The sequence below is a fragment of the Vespa velutina genome, chromosome 3 (genome assembly GCF_912470025.1).
Source record: "Vespa velutina chromosome 3, iVesVel2.1, whole genome shotgun sequence".
NCBI classification, from domain to species: Eukaryota; Metazoa; Arthropoda; class Insecta; order Hymenoptera; family Vespidae; genus Vespa; species Vespa velutina.
Window position 1 is genome coordinate 6,803,488 of NC_062190.1, and position 18,112 is coordinate 6,821,599.

General features: G+C 31.9%; 3 protein-coding genes across 7 annotated transcripts in view; 2 read left to right on the forward strand and 1 right to left on the reverse strand.

The window, feature by feature from the left end:
* The window catches only part of LOC124947739 (flotillin-2), a 73,590-nt gene that overhangs the window by 16,656 nt on the left and 38,822 nt on the right, over window positions 1-18,112 (reverse strand). The gene's annotated exons all lie outside the window — the stretch shown is intronic.
* On the forward strand, window positions 1,451-8,487 carry LOC124947730 (glucose dehydrogenase [FAD, quinone]-like). Of its 4 annotated transcripts, none has more exons than XM_047490290.1 (9): window positions 1,451-1,842; window positions 4,571-4,677; window positions 5,136-5,344; window positions 5,439-5,653; window positions 5,730-6,909; window positions 6,997-7,254; window positions 7,734-7,994; window positions 8,073-8,133; window positions 8,307-8,487. In XM_047490290.1, the coding sequence occupies exons 2-7, from the start codon at window positions 4,591-4,593 to the stop codon at window positions 7,753-7,755; spliced, it is 1,971 nt and encodes a 656-aa protein (XP_047346246.1). In that variant the 5' UTR covers window positions 1,451-1,842; window positions 4,571-4,590; the 3' UTR covers window positions 7,756-7,994; window positions 8,073-8,133; window positions 8,307-8,487. The 4 variants fall into 4 exon arrangements, with proteins under 4 accessions (XP_047346246.1, XP_047346247.1, XP_047346249.1 ...); XM_047490291.1 differs by having other exon boundaries at window positions 7,734-7,945; XM_047490293.1 differs by lacking the exon at window positions 1,451-1,842 and adding an exon at window positions 2,168-2,314.
* Window positions 10,298-17,968, forward strand: LOC124947731 (glucose dehydrogenase [FAD, quinone]-like). 2 transcript variants are annotated; one of them, XM_047490295.1, is made up of 3 exons: window positions 10,298-15,007; window positions 15,527-15,710; window positions 15,836-17,968. In XM_047490295.1, the coding sequence occupies exons 1-3, from the start codon at window positions 14,591-14,593 to the stop codon at window positions 17,149-17,151; spliced, it is 1,917 nt and encodes a 638-aa protein (XP_047346251.1). In that variant the 5' UTR covers window positions 10,298-14,590; the 3' UTR covers window positions 17,152-17,968. The 2 variants fall into 2 exon arrangements, with proteins under 2 accessions (XP_047346251.1, XP_047346252.1); XM_047490296.1 differs by having other exon boundaries at window positions 15,857-17,968.

An 18,112-nucleotide genomic window follows, 5' to 3' on the forward strand; every position in this document is an offset into this window, starting at 1 on the left:
GTTATTTCTTGTTATTGCCCATGGAGAATCGGTTCACATATGTGTATATATATACAGGGTGTTCGTTTATAAATGTCCAAGCAAATATATTGTGGACAAGTTTAAGTTACAAGAAAATTTAATAATAAAAATTTTTGTGACCTGGATCATTCACAAGAAAATTCGTGTAAACAAAATTTTGTTTGTTGGAAAAACGATTTCTTTTTGATTTATGAAGGTCAACAGTTTTTCTTTATTTTTTCTTTTTTTTTTTTTTTTACATGGATACTTATAATATTTTTTTATGCATATTTCTATAGTAGTGATCATTTGTAATTAAAATCATATGAAAGTGACAAATTTTTATTACGTATCGTTTACGAGTTAATCAAAATCTTAAATATTAAAATACATAGTTGCTTTTCCACATGACAATTTGGAAAACATTCATAATATTTTGAATTCGATTACAACGTATAGATTCTGACCTTCTGACTGACTTTCAACTCGTTAATAAAAGATATACGACTATTTGATTTGTAAATAATATATTTCTATAGTATGGAGTATCAATTATAGTACAGTATGATTATGTTAGTCAATCTGTAAGATATCGATTATCTCGTAAAAAATGTATAATAATAATTTTTTATTACATATGATTTTGATTACCAATGACCATCGTTATACAAATAATAGGAAAAAGAGATATTATGGATATTGATTTAAAACAAAAAAAAAAAAAAAAAAAAAAAAAAAAAAAAACAAAAAAAAAAACAAAAAATCAACATTGACTTTCATAACTCGAAAAAAATCACAAATAAAAAGAAAAAAAGAATACTTGCACTTTGTAGCTGACTCAGAGCCGTGCAAATTTTTCTTAATAACATTTTTTTTAACATAACCAACTAGTTATGAGATATTTGCTCGGATGTCTATGGACGGACACCCTGTATACACAAGTCCATTTGATTCAAGAAGGATGCAACATCAACGAAAGTCATTTGACGAGGAAGAAAGCCGGACAACGAAACGAAATACACACACACACACACACACACACACATCCTTTTGCACTATAATTATTTTCCTAGTTTGTTCTTGGTCAATTTATAGTTTTACATACATAAACATATACTTTAAAAGAAATTTTTAAATACTGATTTGTTTTATTAACTAAATGAAACATCACATTAGAGATGATTCGAAAGTTATAGAGAAAAGTCAATCGTCATCTTGCAATGCAAAGGGATGTATATATTGTGTGTGGATATACATACAATATAATTTTGTTATTCAACTTTCTTCGTTGATGGAATGACTTTCGTTGACGTTGCATCCTGCTTGGACCGAATAGACTCGACTGAACGCAGAGTGGAAGCAAGATGACGTCACGTCACGGATGTTTCACCGCCGTCAGACACGAGGGATTTCTTTGGCCCTCGAAAGAGAGGAGTAAGAGGAGTGGAAAGAAGAGAAGAAGGAGGCTTCTTAATTAGTGCGTCTAGCTTCGTCGGTTGGTTTGGCTGACGGGTTAACCGATATGCGGCTAACAACGTTTGCCTCTTGCCAAACGATCTTCTTCGAGGAGAAACGGACGCGAGTCTTACTGTCTGCCTTCTCTGTTTGTGTCTACTTGATATTTTTGGTCGTTGAGTCGATTAGCAACCTTCCTGTTGACCGTCCAGGAGCCACCATTGACTCGTAGCCGCGCGCCTTTCGACTCGAGTCACCGTTCGTTCCCCCTTTAGTTTCTTCTTTGTTCTCGTCGACGCTCCAAATGCTTCCAAAATGTTTGCGAGCCGGCAAGCTTGAGTCGATACTTCACCATCAGCCGCGCTACGTTCCACTGAATTTCATCAGGTAACGATCTCTCTCTCTCTCTCTCTCTCTCTCTCTCTCTCTCTCTCTCTCTTTCTCTTTCTCTCTCTCTCATTCTCTTTCTTTCTCTCTATTGTACTTATCACTAATCAATATAATTAATATTCGTCTACAATGAAATCCAATCGATTTTGAACGACACGTGCTTTCATAAAAATCTCGAATTTCTTTTCTCGTCCTCGGAAGTAAACTCGTCCAACAACGTTTACCACCAACGTACATACATTCGAGTTCACCGTGTTCGTTATAGCCAGTTGCAATGGGAATCGATCGTACACACATTTATCTTATGTAAAACGTATTTAATGGACCAATGGTAAGAGTACGATCAATCGGAGGTTGCAGTCAGTACAGAACTCGATTTCGTTCGTGCGCCCGCGCGCGCCCCCGCGCCATTCGGAATTTCAATCTAAATGTCGTTGATTATCTAGTCCAACTTGCGTGGGATCTTATGGTATTTCAAAAATGGAATAAGAAGAGATACACACACACAAAAAAAAAGAGAAAAGAAAAGAAAAGAAAGAAAATGAAGAAAAAATAGTTTCACCAGCGATACAATTTTAATGCTCACGTCTTTTTGTGTTACTTCTTGATCAAATCAAATATGATATTAGTTCATAGTCCGCAGGAGAACGTGACAAGTGATTTGTTTCTTTATTTAATCGTCGTGTCGCATCAAGTTAAACTAAATTCGCAATTATTCTGTACAATCGTTATCACGCGATTAGGAAAATTTACGTCTGTGTTGTGGATATAAACACGTTGATCACGGAGGACACGTTAATGACCATCATTGCAGAATTTATAAATTAATTATTTATAAATCGAATACAATCATAAAGATAATTTTCAATAATCCAAATAATGAGATAATAGTGTGAAGTAAAAAAAGCGAGCTGCGCAACAATTAATAAACGTTATTAACGGCACGTTCGGTTAAATAATGAAATTATGAATAAAGAAAATATATATTTATATATTTATAATGAAAATTATTCTTTCGAATATCAATTAACGAATCATTTCTAAATTAAAAGTTAACAAATGTAATATTTAAAAAAAAACTAGATTTCTATGATAACGATTATATTACAATAATATAAACGAAAGTAGTACTGACCGTCGTGGTTTCTGCAATACGTCATTATTTTATTATTGCTGCATTTTAATCCAATACTTATCATTTTTAATCGTCTAATATGTATCTTGTCAGTGGCAACCAAATGTATTATGATAGGTAGATTATCATCGCTAAAAATATGAATACTCATTATTAATAAGAGTATAGTCATAATTAAAGATTATAAAATATCAATAATTTATCATTACAAGATTATAATAATGAAAATTTTATTCTGTTACAACGGATTAGACTTACGATAGTCAACGTGTGTTAAAATCCTGTTGATTCGGCTCTTCCGTTTTAGTCAAGAGTTACTTATATATCCATTCAAATGTCTGTCACGATTTTCTTCTTATATTTCGTGTAACTCCAAGAGAAGATTACATATTGCGAGTTGGATTGTATTTAATTAGACGATTCTTGACGAGCATTATCGGAAAGACTTCCGATGTATTACGTATGCTCTCTCTCTCTCTCCTCTCCCTCTTTCTCTCTCTCTCTCTCTCTCTCTCTCTCTCTCTTTCTCTCTCTAACTCTCTTTCCTTCTTTCTCATGCATGCTGCTTATTTGTATAGAAAGGCATCTATCGTTTTGGTTCTCTTATATCTGTGGCCGTGAGGCCACTGCACCCTACCCTAGTCGTTCTATTGACGTTCTGCAGAACCACTATATCTATCTATCCGATCCCTGTTACAGATTTACCATTCTTTATGTAACGACATATCATATTTAACATTTACCAACTCTCTACACATTATCTATAACGGTATTTAAGGAAAGGATCGAGGGAAATCGAAAATAATCGATGCCTCGTAATTTCCTCTTCTATCGCAAGCAATAAAGAGTGCCTATTAAGTAAAAAATAAAAGGAAAGTAAGAGGAATGAGAATAACGTTTACTTTCTATCTTTGGTGCTACAATAACGAGTGTTAGAACGTTCTCGATGGTATCGATCTTTCTCTCTCTTTCTCTCTCTCTCTCTCTCTCTCTCTCTCTCTCTCTCTCTCTCTCTCTCTCTCTCTCTCTCTTTGTTTTCCTTGTTTCAGTTCATACGGTTTCTTGCTAGTGCATGGATCATCATTTTCACTTTTATTTATGAATCCTCTGAAATGATAAATTGTATGCGCGCAACCAAACGGAAAATCTGTCGCGATCGTAAGTACCGTGGTGGAAAGAACGTTTGTGTTTAATTAAATGTATGGTTATTAAACATCTTTCCTATGACATACGTTGACATTCATAAGTCGTTATCATTTAGAAAATCCCCGTAATATTATATATTTATCTAATCGTTCGTTATCTTCGAATCTAATGACGTTTCATAAAACCATACGTAATGGATCATTAATTTAATTTCAATGATTAATCGTGCGAGAATGTGAGAAAAATTAAATGATCTATATTTGATAAAAATATGATTATCGTGGTTAATCGTGCAAAATAAATGTATGGTAAACGTGAGCGGATAAAAAAAAAAAAAAACAAAAAAAAAAACAAAAAAACACAACAAAACAAAACGAAAATGAAAAGAAAAAGAAAAAAAAAACGAAGACCTGTTTAATAAAAAGTAAATATAATAATTTACAGATGATCTTGGATGACGTACGATGATACGGATTTTAAAAATGCGCCTACTCGATTTTATCTTGCTTTTGGTGCAGTATGCATTCGCTAAACAAGTTAATCCACCGATGGTAAGTATAAATATTAATCGATGAAAGCGCCATATAAAAGAGTACATCGTTATTTCGACGATCAAATCGAAAGATACAAGCTTAAAATTAAAATATAATTTAAGATTATCAGTGATATTAAAATCTTTTTTAAATTGTGCCGAATGAAATAACGAATGTATTTTACAGGATACATTTTACAGGATACAGTATTATTAAAATACCGATATGCAAAAACAAAAAAGAGGAAAAAGAGAATAATCAACTAGAAATTTGCAATTCGTATTAACGTGATTATTTTAAACTGTGAAATATTAAAATGTTATGTACGTTGCTGATTAGCTGATAATAACGTGTATTTTTTCTTTGTTTTTTCTGTCTTCTTTTTTTCCTTATCTTTTTTTTTTTTCTTTCGCGAAAAGAATTTAATTAGGAATAGATACTACATATTAATATTAATACGGTGTCGTTTCTTTCAGCTCAATCAATTGGGCTTAAATTATGACAGCTTCATTATATCAAACACAACAGGATGTTGCGGCTGCAGTTTCGAAGATACAAAATACATGGACACGTTATGCGGAGGCCAATCCGCTTTCATAAATTTAGTTCAGAATCTGATGATGTCGAGATGCGACATTTCTGACCCTTGCCGTCGATTGGGTAGAGACGATGTACCAAACGAATGGTAAATAAATGACCTAAATGATGAGTTCTCAAGTCTATTCTCGAAAATAAACCATTTTGGCAAGGCATTCATGATGATATGTATGTTTACATAGGTACGACTTCATTGTCGTTGGTGCAGGTGTAGCCGGACCTATTATTGCCAGAAGATTAAGTGACAATGCTTGGAATAGAGTTTTATTGATTGAAGCTGGTCCCGAAGAACCAACCATGACAGCTATTCCAGGATTTGCTTCGAGCGCTATTTCTTCGTCACTAGATTGGAAATATAAAACGGAACCAACGAGACCACATCCAACAGCCTGCTTAGGTAAAATAATCTATCATTATTATTCCATTCGTCCAACATCGAACAAAATTCATTGAACTTTTATTCGAAATTTCAGATACTGGTGGAAAGTGTAATGTACCTAGAGGAAAAATGATCTCAGGTACCGGCGCAATGCACGGCATGATGTATTATCGCGGTCATCCAGAGATCTATAATAAATGGGCACGTGAGGGTAACATTGGATGGTCCTATGATGAAATCGAACACTATTTCCAACGTGCAGAGGATCCGGTTGATCCAATGATGTTAAGTTCATTCGCTCGTACTGTACCCAATGGCCCAGTGAAAATTCAACATTATTCTCATAGACCAGCATTTGTTAGTTCACTTTTAGAATCAGCGTCCGAATTAGGTTATAGAACGTCTGGTTTAAAGGAGTTTACCCAAACTGGTTTCATGGTAGCACCAATGACAGTGGAGAAAGGATTAAGAGCATCAACTCCTAAAGCCTATCTAAGACCTGTATACAATAGAAATAATCTACGAGTTCTGACTAATGCTCGAGTATTGAGGGTTTTAATTAACGATTACGATATGAAAGCATACGGTGTCGAACTGGTCGACAAAAAAGGGCAAAGGAGAGTCATCAAGTGTAATAAGGAAGTTATTTTGACGGCTGGTGCCATGGGATCGCCACAGTTACTTCTAAATTCCGGTATTGGGCCAAGAGAGGAATTAAATAAATTTGGTATTAGAACGTATAAGGATTTACCAGTAGGACAGTATTTTATCAATCACGTGTCCATTGCTGTACCAATGACTATTAAAGATATTTCGGTAGAAACTATGACCATGCAATCAGTGAACGAATTTCTTGAAACTAGAACCGGTGATTTGGCTAGCACTGGATTAACTCAGGTCACTGCTTTTCTTGAAAGTAACTACACTATTCCTGGTTTACCTGACTTGCAAGTATTCTTCGACGGCTTCAGTTCGTACTGCCCGAAAACAGGAATGCCAAACGAATGCACGGATGGTGTTAAAGAACCTTGCCCCAATAGAAGAAAGATCGTCGCTAGACCGACCGTCGTAATTCCTGAAAGTCGTGGTACCGTAGAACTGCGTAGCGCCAATCCTTTAGATTTGCCTCTAATGTATCCTAATTATTTTACCAATGAAAAAGATATGAAAGTTTTGATCGAAGGTATAAAAAAAATACTTCAGCTCATAGACACCCCGACCATGAAGAAATGGGATCTTCAATTAGATACAGTGAAACATCCACTTTGTACAAAGTAAGTCTATTATTCATTCATTTTTTTTCCATCTTCGTATAATTATTAAAATAAACATACTGACAATAACATCACATTATTTTCAAGTTTGCACTTCGGCTCGGATGCATATTGGGAATGTTATATACGAGCTAAGACTGGACCGGAGAATCATCAAGCCGGTACCTGCAAAATGGGACCAGCAACTGATCCTGATGCCGTCGTCGATTCGCAATTACGAGTATATGGTGTACCAAACATTCGTGTTGCCGATCCTTCCATATTTCCATATCTACCCAATTCTAATCCAATTGCTGCTATAATGATGGTAGCTGAAAAGGCATCCAATATGATTATCAATTCGTGGTAATCAAATAATTAATTCATACGATTTTTCACAAAATTTCTTAATAAACGATTACTTCTTTCCCTCCTTCTATGAGTTTTATTATACACTTTGCCAGTTTTGTATATTTATATATTCTAAACAATATTTAAATAAGTACGATGCTAAGCGGAAAAAACAAAAATAACGTAATCAGAGATACATATATTATTACATAATTATTTCTTTAAAAAATATCGATAAGCTTGAACTAATAAAAGAGCATTATTTTAAAATGAAGAAACATTATTGCTAACAATCGAGCACGATTATATTGGAACATATAGAAAATATTATACATATATGTATGTGTGTGTATTTCTGTCTCTGTTTCTCTCTCTGTATGTATGTATTTGATCGATATAACGAAATTGATATCACTGAATATCGTATAAAATGAATAATGTGTGATTGTAATTTGAGATTGTTTATTAAAGATATGATGCATAATCTGATATAGGAAAGGTTACATGACTGGATAGGTAAAAAGATACGCCTTGATGGAAAAGAAATTGCGGGAATAAAGAATCGGGAAGATCAAATGATCAAAAGAAACAAGAATTGTAAATTGATCTAGAAATTAAAGTAGGGGATATTACCGAGATCTATTCATGATACAGCATCTGAATATGATCAATCATCCTTTAGCGTTTGCTTATTACAGAACTATCAGTGAGTAATAATGATTTATGACCTATTTCGTGAACTTGCATTAACATGAGTAATTATTTTAATTGACATTACTTTATTCTAATTGCCACTATTTGCATTGTTATTTTTACAATTATTTTTCAAATAGATTTCATCAAAGGATAAATAAAGAAAGTGAGGCAACATTGAAGGATAAGTTCGTGAGACAAGTGAGTGTCATAATTATTAGAATTTTTGCTTTTCCAAAAAAAGAAAGAAAAGGAAGAAAAAGAAAAAAAAAAAAAAAAGAAAAAAAAAGATAAAAATAAACACAATAAATAATAAAAATGTAAAAAAAAAAAACTGCCGCAAAAAATTTATATTTTCTGCGGAATTTTTTTAGGTGAAGGATCGTCGGACTGAGTCAAGGAACAGACGGAAAATCTAGAAAAAAAAGAAAGAAAAAAAAGAAAAAACAGGAAAAAAAAAAAAAGAAAAAAGAAGAAAGAAAAGAGAAAAAAAATGGAATTTTGCCTTTCTGAAACTTGTGCATCTGCGGCGCAAGGATCTTCTAATTTTTTATTCACGCAACTGTTACAAACGTTGCTCGTTGCACAATGCTCTCTAAGCATTAATAAGGAATATCCGAAGGATCGTACGAAGGAAATTATAAATTCGAAAAAGGAATTTGATTTCGTGATTGCAGGAGGTGGTAGCGCTGGATCGGTTTTGGCAAACAGATTGACAGAGATAAGCAATTGGGATGTATTATTGATCGAAGCTGGTGAAGATCCATCAGAATTATCAGACGTTCCTGGATCGATTTTGATGCTTCTGGGAACCGCAGAAGATTATAATTATGATATCGAACCACAGGATGGATTTTGTCAAGGTATGAAAGACAGAAATTGCAAATGGAGTAAAGGAAAGGCCCTAGGCGGCAGCTCTGTGATAAATGCAATGTTACACGTCCGTGGAAATGATCGAGATTACGACGAATGGGAACGTCTTGGCAATGAAGGTTGGAGTTACGAGAACGTGTTACCATATTTCAAGAAAACAATCAACTGTTCTCCAGAGTATGTCGATAAGTGGGGAGATAAATATTGCATAAAAGATGGGCCTCTGGATATTAGAAGTTTCAATTATTCCGAAACAAACATACAAGAGATTTTTATAAACGCTGCTCGTGAACTTGGTGTACCTATTCTTGAATCGCTTGATGGGGAACATTATATAGGATACGGGAAAGCATTGGGAACTATTAATATGTCTCGTCGAGTAAATGCAGCCAAAGCATTTCTTTCACCGATAAAGGATAGAAAGAATCTATACGTGATGAAGTCCGCCAGGGTAGATAAGATCCTCATGAATGATAATCGAGCAACTGGTGTTAGGGTGACTTTGAAAAATGGCGAGCAAGTCGAAGTGACGACATCAAAAGAAGTGATTTTATCCACTGGCACTATCACAACACCTCAGATTTTAATGCTTTCTGGAATTGGACCAACGAATCATCTACGTGAAATAGGAATATCTCCAGTGGCTGATTTACCTGTTGGAAAAAACCTTCAGGATCACGTAATATGGTTAGGAATTCAACTGGCATACATCAATCAAACAAAAGGACCACCATCACCGACACATATAATGGACATTGCTTATGATTATCTGATGAAAGGAACTGGTGAATTGGCTACGATCGGAGGCGTTGATCTACTTGGATTTCTTAACTTAACCGACCCACAATCGAAATATCCCGAAATAGAGATTCTCTTTACTCACGTACCAAGATGGCAGGTCAATAAACTCAAATTCCTTTTAGAAGCCTTCGACGTTTCAGAAGAACTAATCGACAATATGAAAGAAGTCGTTATGGAGACAGATATCATATTTATATGCCCGTCTTTACTGAGACCAAAGAGCAGGGGTGAAATTAAGTTACGTAGCACCGATCCTGCCGATCAAGTTAAGATCTTTGCGAATTATTTTGCTGATAAATCTGACAGAAAAATACTTTTGAAGTCTCTCGATTTTGTTAAGTCGTTGGTGGCAACTAAGACTTTCCAAAACAATGGAATAACTTTACGTCAATACGACATACCGAATTGTCGTAACACTGAGTCCGATTCCACGGAATATTGGGATTGTAACTTAAGTAACACAGCAGGAACATTCTACCATCCGGTTGGAACAGCTAAAATGGGCCATTCTGGTGATCCTACAGCAGTCGTCGATCCTCGTCTCAAAGTACAAGGCATTCAAAGACTAAGAGTCATCGATGCTTCCATAATGCCGCAAATTATCAGTGGAAATACAAACGCACCAACGTTGATGATAGCCGAGAAAGGAGCAGATATGATAAAAGAGGATTGGCTCGGAAAGGATGAGTTATAAAAAAAAAATAATTGAAAGTCGTAAAGTAAACTTTAAGTTTTTATAAACCACGATGCTTCTTTAATAGGTAGCTCCTTTTGTTCTTACAACGTAGAAAAAGAAACGTATCGCTTTAATAGAGATAATTAAAAATATTCAAATTGCTTTCTGGTATTTGGGTTCATTATAAATATAAATAATATTATGTAGGATTACGTAAATATTACATTTTGAGTTAAATTTTCAAAACTACATCGGAGTATGTTTGATGTTTATATCGTAAAAAAAATTGGACGCATCAAATATTATTACTTTACAAATACAATAGATAATATTTTCATTAGTTTATATACTAAAAAAAAGTGGAAAGAAAAGAAAGATTAGAATTGTAGACATGCATGTAGAATGTATATAATACAAAATTCATACAATAAACTATTTCTTTTCAAATATATAATTTTATCCTAATTTTTTACGATAACACACTCAATAACAGAACTATATAAAAAACGTTACTTAAATAATAAAATATTGATACATTATGTCGGTATAAATTATACTCATTAATGAATGTTAATTTACTTATTACGTATTCTATATGATATCGTTTAAGTATTAACAGATGTTCCTGCAAAACACAGAATTTATACAAACTATTTTTTCTCTGATAAAATAGATAAAAAGCAAATAAAACAAATGATAGATAAATTAGTATGCGGGTACGTATACTCCTTGATTTGAAAGTAATGATAAAAGTGAATTTATTCGATAATAAAAATTTTATATAGATATGAAAAACAAAAGTAATAAAAATATAATTAATAAAAATATCGATAATAAAGATAATATAAATATAAATATATATTACAATACAGCAAACTTATAAGATTTACATTGATTTGGATTATTTGAAAAAATACTATATTCGATATAGACAATCTTTTTTTATATAATTTATTCTTCCGTATTAGAATTTGAATTGACGTTAACCATTTCAATAACTTAAAATCTTTGATTGCCTAGAATATTGAAAGTACAACAATTATTTGTATATTAATGATAATAATATTGATAAAAAAATAGAGAATATAAAAAATAGAAACTAGTTATGAATACTTGTGATCCTTGATTTACATTATCGTTATTAGGTCAATAAGATATGTGCACATAGTAAACCAGTGTAATGTTATAAAAAAAATTCTTTGGTTCTAATCCCCACTGTGATAAGTTCACTTTCACAGAATGATTTAAAAACGATAGCGGAGATCTTGGTGATATCCACAATATTTATAGGCTCCTTCGTCATATTTTTGTCTTCAGTCTGCCGTTTTGTCCGCCGAAGTAAACTACTAAATTAGAATATATGGAAAACTATACTAATAAATATCATATTCTAAATTAATTGATTTATTGTTGAGGGTAAAGAATGTCTTGATACATCGATAAATAGTGAAAATTGTGAGTCTTTTCTAAAGAAAACCTTTTGGAAATGCAATGTTGTGTTATAATTTTTAAGAAATCGTTATAACAAAAAGCCAACGTATTACTGGTGAGTATTCTATTTCAAAAGGAAAAGCACATAGTATAATCTATTATACTAAATAACATCGATTGTCATTTTAACTATAAAAAAAAATCACACAAAATTATTGACGTCCTGAAATTAAATGCCGTTTACGAGCTCTAACTTCGAACTTACAAACTAGATACCATGAAATTCAAATATTTATGCATATTCCATTCTAAATTTTATTTTATTTCTCTTCTGCACGTTTTCGCTCATACAATCTGAAAAATATCCTTATAGTTATATTTTTTTGATTTTTTCCAAATTCATTACAAATATATCGAATAAATTCATCAAGAAAAATTATACGTTTGAATGCGCCTATAATGAAAAAAAAAAGAAACATTTTTTAAACAATTACAAAAAATTACAAAAACAAGTACAAAAATTGTTAAAATATATGGAAATGTTTTATACAAATAAAGAATGTTTTATATTTGCTTAGCGTTTGCAATATATCAAGTAATATATCAATGGGTGTTCGTTTTTCTTTTTGTTTTCAAATTCCCAATAGAATTTGCAACAAAGAATCTAGCTGATTTCATTTTGTTAGCATATTTTACGCCAATTACATTTACTACATATAAAGAATAAATTTAATTACGTGTAGACATAGTCAACATATTGAACAAAAGGTCCGTGAAATTTATAGAATATTTTATTGGTGATATTAATAATCCTTCATGGTATAATCAATATTAAAATACTCTGCAATATACAATAAGATATATTCTATATTCTCATGTAATTTCACTTCTCAATATTTTCTCAATTAAAACCATTTAACAATTATTTTTGTTAAATGATTTTAATATTTCTGCCTTGGTTTTTATATAAAGTTTATACGTATTATACAAACTTATATATACCGAAATATGTCGTTTTGATCATAAAATAATAGATAAACATTTTATTTCATTAGGATTTTGGAAGTTTTTCATAAAATTTTCATATAATTTAAAGTATATTTTTAGAAAACACGATATATTTCAAAACTTGACGTAATATTCTTAGGTTTGGTTCTTTTGATAAGAAAATTAAAAATATTAATGACAAACAGACAAATTTCTTTGGATATCATAAATGTAAAAGAAGATCATTCATGGGAAATAGCAAAACACATTACAAATGAGGAATTGAAAGAACAGGCATAGAAAAACCATTTGGTTAGATTGAGAAAGTTAGATATACCGAAGGTAGATTTTACAAGTACTTGGAATTATTTTAAATTTAATAATATTTAGATTTAAAATTTAAAGACTTAGAAAAAATTAAAAATATAGAGTCTTCTTAATTTAGTTAGCTGATGAACTTCTCAATAAATAAAAAGCTTTAATAAGACGATTCTTAAATGAAACAGAACTAATGCTTTCTGTAGATTAGCAACGAAACATAAAGATACGTATTTCGCTAGAACGAAAACGATATCAAATAGATTATTGCACAAAATAATATGACCATAGAATAATTTTCGCGTTAATGATATACATAAAAAAATTCCTATTTTCATACTAAAGAAAACTGTATCTCTAGTTATTTTGAAAATTCATACATGCATTTACAATTATCAATTGTCGAATAAATAAGACGGAAAAATATACAAAAATGAATATATCTTCTGAATGGTTTCATCTTTTTATTAACATTTCGATCCTCCAATAAAAATAAGTATATGTAAGACAATAGATCTGATAATGTTAATACATCAGTCCACAGTCTTAAGTACTAATTTACTAATCCTATAAGTAACTTAACTTTCTTTCTGATTCTTATCCCTCTAACTTTTACAAAACAATTTAAAATTTATCAATTAACGTGATTTTCTTTCTAACTCTTACAAAAGAATGACTTATCTTAATGTTCCTTTGAAATCTTACAAAATAATGCGACATGATAATCTAATGACATAGTACACACATCATTTAAATATTTCCATCAGTTAATAATCAACATATGTAATACATCATTCCAGTTAGTGATTACAAAGCAATAATTATTATTTCTAATTTATAAATTTTAAAAAATAATCATATTTTTCGGTTTTATTTTATTACTTGCAAATAATGATAAAAGGTATAGCTTCATTACCAGATACCTACTGAGTAATGTAACATTTACATTTTATTTATTTGATTAAATCAGACAATGATATCTGTTTATGACTGATACAAAATTTAATCCTTTGAATTTTTAAAATCCGGAGAAATCAAAATTAAAAAAACGACGCATATTACTTTGAACGTTTTGGACAACGTGAAAAGTAAAATGCGTATAAAAAAAAAATAGTATTTCACTTAGAAAATATTACTTGATACCTTAAATCCACAAGTTTCATAATTTTTCCAATTTCTGTGTTTCAAATTTTATTTTGTCGACTGGTTACAGATCCATTACAGTATCCTACGAAGAGTACAGTTACTATCGAAAAAAAAAAAAAAAAACAAAGCAATGAGAACGACGTCATTAAATATATTAACAAAATGTTAACTCAAATATTCAAATAATGTTAAAAAATGATCAAATATAATCGAGAACAAAAATAATTCGAAAAACCAATAAAATTATTGATTAAGGTAAAAATCCTGTTTGTGAGATTACTCCAGTTTCGAATTGATATAAGTGAAAAACGACAAACCATTAAAAGGTGTATAAAGCTTTATTACAAGTTATTGACTCAGAAGAATTACTGCATCTCTGTTTTCCTACAATTGAAGAAAAAACAAGCTTACTAAAAGTCAAGATTAATGATGACGAACCTTGCGGCAACTGCAGCATCCGCGATACAAACGAATATATTAGAGCTCGGTATTGGAAAACTGAGTTTCATACCGATTATAATATCTGCCTTAACTTACTTCAATTATTATCTAATGGATCCCGAAAATCAACCACGAGTCACAAAAAATCTATTAAAGGAATACGATTTCGTAGTGGTCGGTGGTGGTTCAGCTGGTAGCGTTGTTGTTAACAGATTAACAGAGAATCCAGAATGGAGTGTACTTCTTTTAGAAGCGGGAGGTCACGAAACCGAGATTACGGACGTACCGATTTTGTCTCTCTATTTACACAAAAGCAAATTGGATTGGAAGTATAGAGCTCAACCACAAGATAGTGCTTGCCAAGCGATGAATGATCAACGTAGTTGTTGGACCCGAGGGAAGGTAACTCCTTTGATTTAGCCGCGATGCAAGATAGTTAAAGAAATCGACAACAATAACAATTATTTCATAATGAAGACTACTAGAATGTCAGATTAGCAAAGAGTTATAATGTAAAGAAGGTCAAGTATATGTAAGATATAATTAGGTCGGAGAGAAAGTAATCCGACGCGGTAAATATTAGAAACTCGTTCATGGATACGGTCATTTACAAATAAAAACAAACAAATGGTTGTTAATATAACGTAACAGCTATAAAAAATTAAAAAAGAAACAACAAATAGTTGAAGATACTTGAATAAATACATGAGTATTTCTTCTAACCAATATTTAATTAAATCATCTATTAATTCATTTATTCATTGATCAAACGGAATGTCTATTTTAGAACAAACCTACGAAAATAAAATCCAATAATATATATTATATAAATTCATACAATCACAGATCATTACAATCTTTCAGCTTACTCTCGAAAACACTACTTAAGATTATTATATTATCTTATCGGATTGATTCTAGGTATTAGGAGGTTCAAGCGTACTTAATACCATGTTGTATATTCGAGGAAATCGTCGTGACTTTGATCAATGGGAAAGCTTTGGTAATCCTGGTTGGGGATACGACGATGTACTCCCATATTTTAAAAAGTCACAGGACCAAAGAAACCCATATTTAGCGCGGAACACCAAATACCATAGCACAGGTGAGCTACGATTTTGATTGTTCATAAAATTCAGAAAATTGAGATGATTAATGTTTTGAAACAAAAAGACATTACAAGTGATATTGAGTCATCCATTCATTCTCATGCAAAAATGGATTTTACAGGCGGTTATTTAACTATTCAAGACTCTCCTTATAATACGCCTCTGGGTCCAGCCTATCTTCAAGCTGCAGAAGAAATGGGTTATAACATCGTGGATGTAAATGGCCAACAACAAACAGGCTTCGCATTCTTTCAATATACAATGCGCAGGGGCGCTAGGTGTAGTGCAGCCAAGGCATTCGTACGTCCCATCAAATTTCGAAAGAATTTTCATCTATCGTTATGGAGCCATGTTACGCGTATTCTCATAGATCCAAGTACCAAAAGAGCATACGGTGTAGAATTTATTAGGAATGGTCGTGTTGAGACGGTATTTGCGAAGAAAGAAGTTATACTTTCGGCAGGTGCTATAAACACTCCTCAATTATTGATGCTGTCTGGAATCGGTGCTAAGAATCACCTCGAAGATCTCGGTATTCCAGTGATTCAAGATTCACCTGGCGTTGGTCAGAATCTTCAAGATCATATAGCCGTTGGTGGTCTAACATTCCTCATCGATCACAAGATCACTTTGGTATTAACTCGTTTGCTAAACATAAACGCAGCATTGAAATATGCAGTTACTGAGAACGGCCCTCTAACTTCGAGTATTGGTCTCGAAGTAGTGGGATTTATATCCACCAAATATGCTAATCAGACGGATGATTGGCCTGATATAGAATTCCTAATTACCTCCGCCACTATAAATAACTCAGGTAAATTATCAAAAAATTCTTTTTGCTTAAAGGACAATTTTTACGATGAAGCCTATGGAGAGATTACTAATCGTGAAAGTTTTCATATCATTCCTATGATTCTAAGACCTAAATCTTTAGGTTATATACATTTAAAGTCAAAAGATCCACACGATTATCCGTTGATATATCATAACTATCTAACGGATCGTAATGATGTGAATGTTTTGCGAGAAGGAGTCAAAGCAGCAATTGCATTTACTGAAACGAGTAGCCTAAAAAGATTAGGAACAAGATTTCACAGTAAGCCATTGCCAAATTGTAAACATCTTCCAATGTTCACGGATGAATATTGGGAATGTGCAATTCGCCAATTCACAATGACAATTTATCACATGAGCTGTACTGCGAAAATGGGTCCACGATCCGATCCAATGGCGGTCGTAGATCCCTCTTTAAAAGTATATGGAGTAGAAGGACTTCGAGTGATCGATGCTTCGATCATGCCTACGATCACTAGTGGAAATATCAATGCACCTGTGATAATGATTGGTGAAAAAGGTTCGGATCTCATAAAGAAGGATTGGATGTCTAGACGAAAGAGAAGCAATGAGACTATCTCAGGTTCTTTCAATCAATATTAGATATTTTGGATAGTTCATCGAATGAAAGTAAATTAAATATTTTTATTATTGCGTCATATAAAATAATTACGAGAATAGGTAGAAAGCTTTAATGAGTTGCTTTTTAAGGCTTATGTTTCCTATTTGTTTTTCTGTTGTAAGAATGATCTTTTATAGAATTAATATGTGCTTAATCAAAATCTAGTTATATCATTTATCTATCATAACCAAATTAACTGTAAATTGTTAGAGATGATTTATATTTTTAAAAACTCCATAATCGAATTTGTTTACATGTTATCCATTTGGAGTTAACATTCATTACATCTTGGGATTTTACAACGAAAAACTGTAGTTGGTCCTCTTACTTTTTTTTTCTTTTTTCTTGTTTTGTAATTTTTTACCTATAGAATGTAAGATAGCATGTTCTTCCTTTTACATCCTTATCATTCTTGACATAAACAAGAAGCAATTTCTGTTTTATAATCTTGGTGACTATACATTATATAATAGCCAATCTCTCCTTATATAAATGCCAAGCATGTATTATTTTTAAATTCAATAATAGATGCCAATATCAATGATATCATCTTTTTGAATGAATTTTTATCCGGTACAATGCAATTAATCAGTCGACTAAGTTTACCTCACCCGTGAATTTATTCTATAACGCTACTATATTTGGGCTTTCAAGATCAATACTTTTCTAAGTCTTTTTGTCCCATCTCTTCAATGTACTTGTTAGCTGTGCTCCATAATATATATTTATTACAGTCACACCATCTATATTTATGCAGTATTCTTTTTAACTGTTTTTTTTTTCGCTATTTCATCAGAATGAACAATTTTTCCATTTATTTGACCGTACAGTTGTAATGTTTTGAATTTCGATTTTGTGAAGTTCTCTTACTAAATCAAAACTTTTTAACAACAATTGTCTAAATAAATTTTGTGAAATAATATTCTTAATACAATTTTGGAG

Bases quoted from the DNA above. Each gene is read 5' to 3' on its own strand.
- LOC124947730 (XM_047490290.1), top strand. From the start codon at position 4,591: ATGATACGGATTTTAAAAATGCGCCTACTCGATTTTATCTTGCTTTTG. The intron at 5,345-5,438 runs GTAAATAAATGA...ATGTTTACATAG, and splicing joins GACGATGTACCAAACGAATG to GTACGACTTCATTGTCGTTG. The intron at 7,255-7,733 runs GTAATCAAATAA...AATCTGATATAG, and splicing joins AATATGATTATCAATTCGTG to GAAAGGTTACATGACTGGAT.
- LOC124947731 (XM_047490295.1), top strand. From the start codon at position 14,591: ATGATGACGAACCTTGCGGCAACTGCAGCATCCGCGATACAAACGAAT. The intron at 15,008-15,526 runs GTAACTCCTTTG...GATTGATTCTAG, and splicing joins GTTGTTGGACCCGAGGGAAG to GTATTAGGAGGTTCAAGCGT. The intron at 15,711-15,835 runs GTGAGCTACGAT...TGGATTTTACAG, and splicing joins CACCAAATACCATAGCACAG to GCGGTTATTTAACTATTCAA.